This window comes from Egretta garzetta, unplaced genomic scaffold (genome assembly GCF_000687185.1).
Source record: "Egretta garzetta isolate BGI_Z169 unplaced genomic scaffold, ASM68718v1 scaffold949, whole genome shotgun sequence".
Lineage (NCBI taxonomy): Eukaryota > Metazoa > Chordata > Aves > Pelecaniformes > Ardeidae > Egretta > Egretta garzetta.
The window spans coordinates 12,483-14,674 of NW_009260819.1; the positions used below are offsets into that span (position 1 = coordinate 12,483).

The following is a 2,192-nucleotide window of genomic DNA, read 5'->3' on the forward strand; positions in this document are numbered from 1 at the left end:
CCCCGGCACCACCTCGGCACGCATGTTTGGCCATGGCTGTCCTGGTGCCTTCGGGGTAAGGTGCTGCATGCCCTGCCCCATGCCTCGAGCGGATACGGCAGTGATAAGGCAGGGAAGGGCAGCGGTGCCACCAGCTACTGCAAACACTGGCTTTGGCCCCATAAAGGGTGTGGGCTCCCAGGAAGGTTCTCCCCATGGTGGCCGGCTCCCAGCTGGGGCTCCCAGCCCGCATCCATGTCTCCAGAGAAGCGGGTCTTGTCTCCTTGCAAACCCTCAGACCGAGGGCTGGCAGCTCCCGGGGCACAGCAGCTCCTTTGAGGGGGTCGGCACAGCCTGTGCTGCGGGCATCCTTGGGAGGAGGGATGCAGGTCCCGCCCCGGGCAGGGCTGGGGTCCCCCACAACGGGCAGGGCTGCACCCTAACATTTGCCCCATGGCATCTGGAGCTGTCTGTAATTTTCCCAGGTGCTGACACCCCAAGTTCCAGCTCTTGGGCATCCATGGGAGGTGACTGGAGCCAGGCTGAGTAGGAACAGCAGTGCTTGGCCCAGGGCTTGGACAGGGCTGCTCCCCAGGTAATCCCCTCTTCCACACATGCCAGGGCTCTGGGGGCTGCATGGCCCCAGCTTGTTGGTGAGCACAGAGCCCCTGCACTGCCCCAAAGGTGGGTGTCCCCAGGTGCTCACCACAGTGTCCCCAAGGCACATGCGCCAGCTAAAAGCAGCTGTTTAGGTGCAGATGCTCCCTGCAGCTGCAAGACATGTTTGGGACCGCACTGCAGGCTCTGCTGGGGAAGGGCCGTTGCAAGAGCAGCCTTTTGGGGCTGGAATCGCAGCTATGCCCTGTGCAGGGCTGCGTGGTGCACCAGGTCCTGTCCCGGGGGCGGCGCAGGGCACGGCCAGGCTGGCACGGCACGGGGGTCTCTGCAGCTCCCGGCTCTGCCAGGCCTTGCCATCCCCCTCAGCCGTCCTTGGCATCTCGCAGGGCACTGCCGCAGCATGGAGGGGCTCCGGGTGCTCGGTGTCCTGCTGCTCTCCTGCCTGCTGCTGCCCTCCCCTGCAGGGAGCCAGACCAGGCCCAGACCGCGGCCCCGCTGCGTCCGCTGCTGTGAGCCGCCTGACCAGCGCTTCTCCTACCCCCAGTACCAGCCCCTGCCTCAGATCAACATGACCATCCTGAAAGGTGAGGGCTGGCGGGGCCCCGTGCTGTGGCACTGCCCGCGGCCACACCGGCATCCCGGGCACCCCACACCACCAGGCACCACGAGCCTGCCTGGTCTGCCAGCATCACGCCAGGGCCAGCACAAAGCTGGGCTCCTGGGGCCGGCTCTCTGGGGTGCCAGTCTCCCACAAACCGGGAGCAAGAAGCTGGGGCTGGTGCCCGTGGTCCAGCGCCTTGCATGGGCAGAGGAGCGATGGGGCTGAGACGCCCTGGGGCACGAGCTGCTCCTGCTCTGGTGGCCTCTGGGCAGCAGCTTTGGAGGCAGCATCAGAGCCCAGGGAGGGGGGGCAGGGGCTGGGGGGGTCCCTGCTGTCTCCATTCCCTTCCAGGGCACTGGGTTTCAGGGTGGCACCACCCCTGAGAGCACGACTGTCCCTCCTGCTTTGCCCAGGCGAGAAGGGGGACCGTGGTGAGCGAGGCATGCAGGGCAAGTTCGGCAAGACAGGGGTGGCCGGCAGCAGGGGCCACGCAGGGCCCAAGGGCCAGAAGGGCAGCGTGGGCGCCCCGGGGGAGCGCTGCAAGAGCCACTACGCCGCCTTCTCGGTGGGCCGCAAGAAACCCCTGCACAGCAACGACTACTACCAGACCCTCATCTTCGACACGGAGTTTGTCAACCTCTATGACCACTTCAACATGTTCACGGGCAAGTTTTACTGCTACGTCCCCGGGATCTACTACTTCAGCCTCAACGTGCACACCTGGAACCAGAAGGAGACGTACCTGCACGTCATGCACAACGGGGCAGAGGTGGTGATCCTCTACGCCCAGGTGAGCGACCGCAGCATCATGCAGAGCCAGAGCGTCATGCTGGAGCTGCGGGAGCAGGATGAGGTCTGGGTGCGGCTCTACAAGGGCGAGCGCGAGAACGCCGTCTTCAGCGATGAGTACGACACTTACATCACCTTCAGTGGCCACCTCATCAAGTACAGCGGGGACCCCTGAGTGCCTGCTCCTCCCTGCTCCCCCCCCCCT

General features: G+C 65.6%; 1 protein-coding gene across 1 annotated transcript; it reads left to right on the top strand.

Moving 5' to 3' along the window:
• The first annotated feature begins 498 nt into the window (after positions 1 to 498).
• On the top strand, positions 499 to 2,162 carry C1QTNF1 (C1q and TNF related 1). The gene is made up of 3 exons (XM_009646932.2): positions 499 to 574; positions 984 to 1,181; positions 1,612 to 2,162. Exons 2-3 carry the CDS (start codon positions 998 to 1,000, stop codon positions 2,160 to 2,162), a joined length of 735 nt encoding a protein of 244 aa, XP_009645227.1. The 5' UTR covers positions 499 to 574; positions 984 to 997.
• Positions 2,163 to 2,192: the final 30 nt, after the last annotated feature.

Excerpts from the sequence above, each read along its gene's own strand:
- C1QTNF1 (XM_009646932.2), top strand. The coding sequence starts at position 998 with ATGGAGGGGCTCCGGGTGCTCGGTGTCCTGCTGCTCTCCTGCCTGCTG. Across the intron at positions 1,182-1,611 it reads CAACATGACCATCCTGAAAG|GCGAGAAGGGGGACCGTGGT; the intron begins GTGAGGGCTGGC and ends TGCTTTGCCCAG.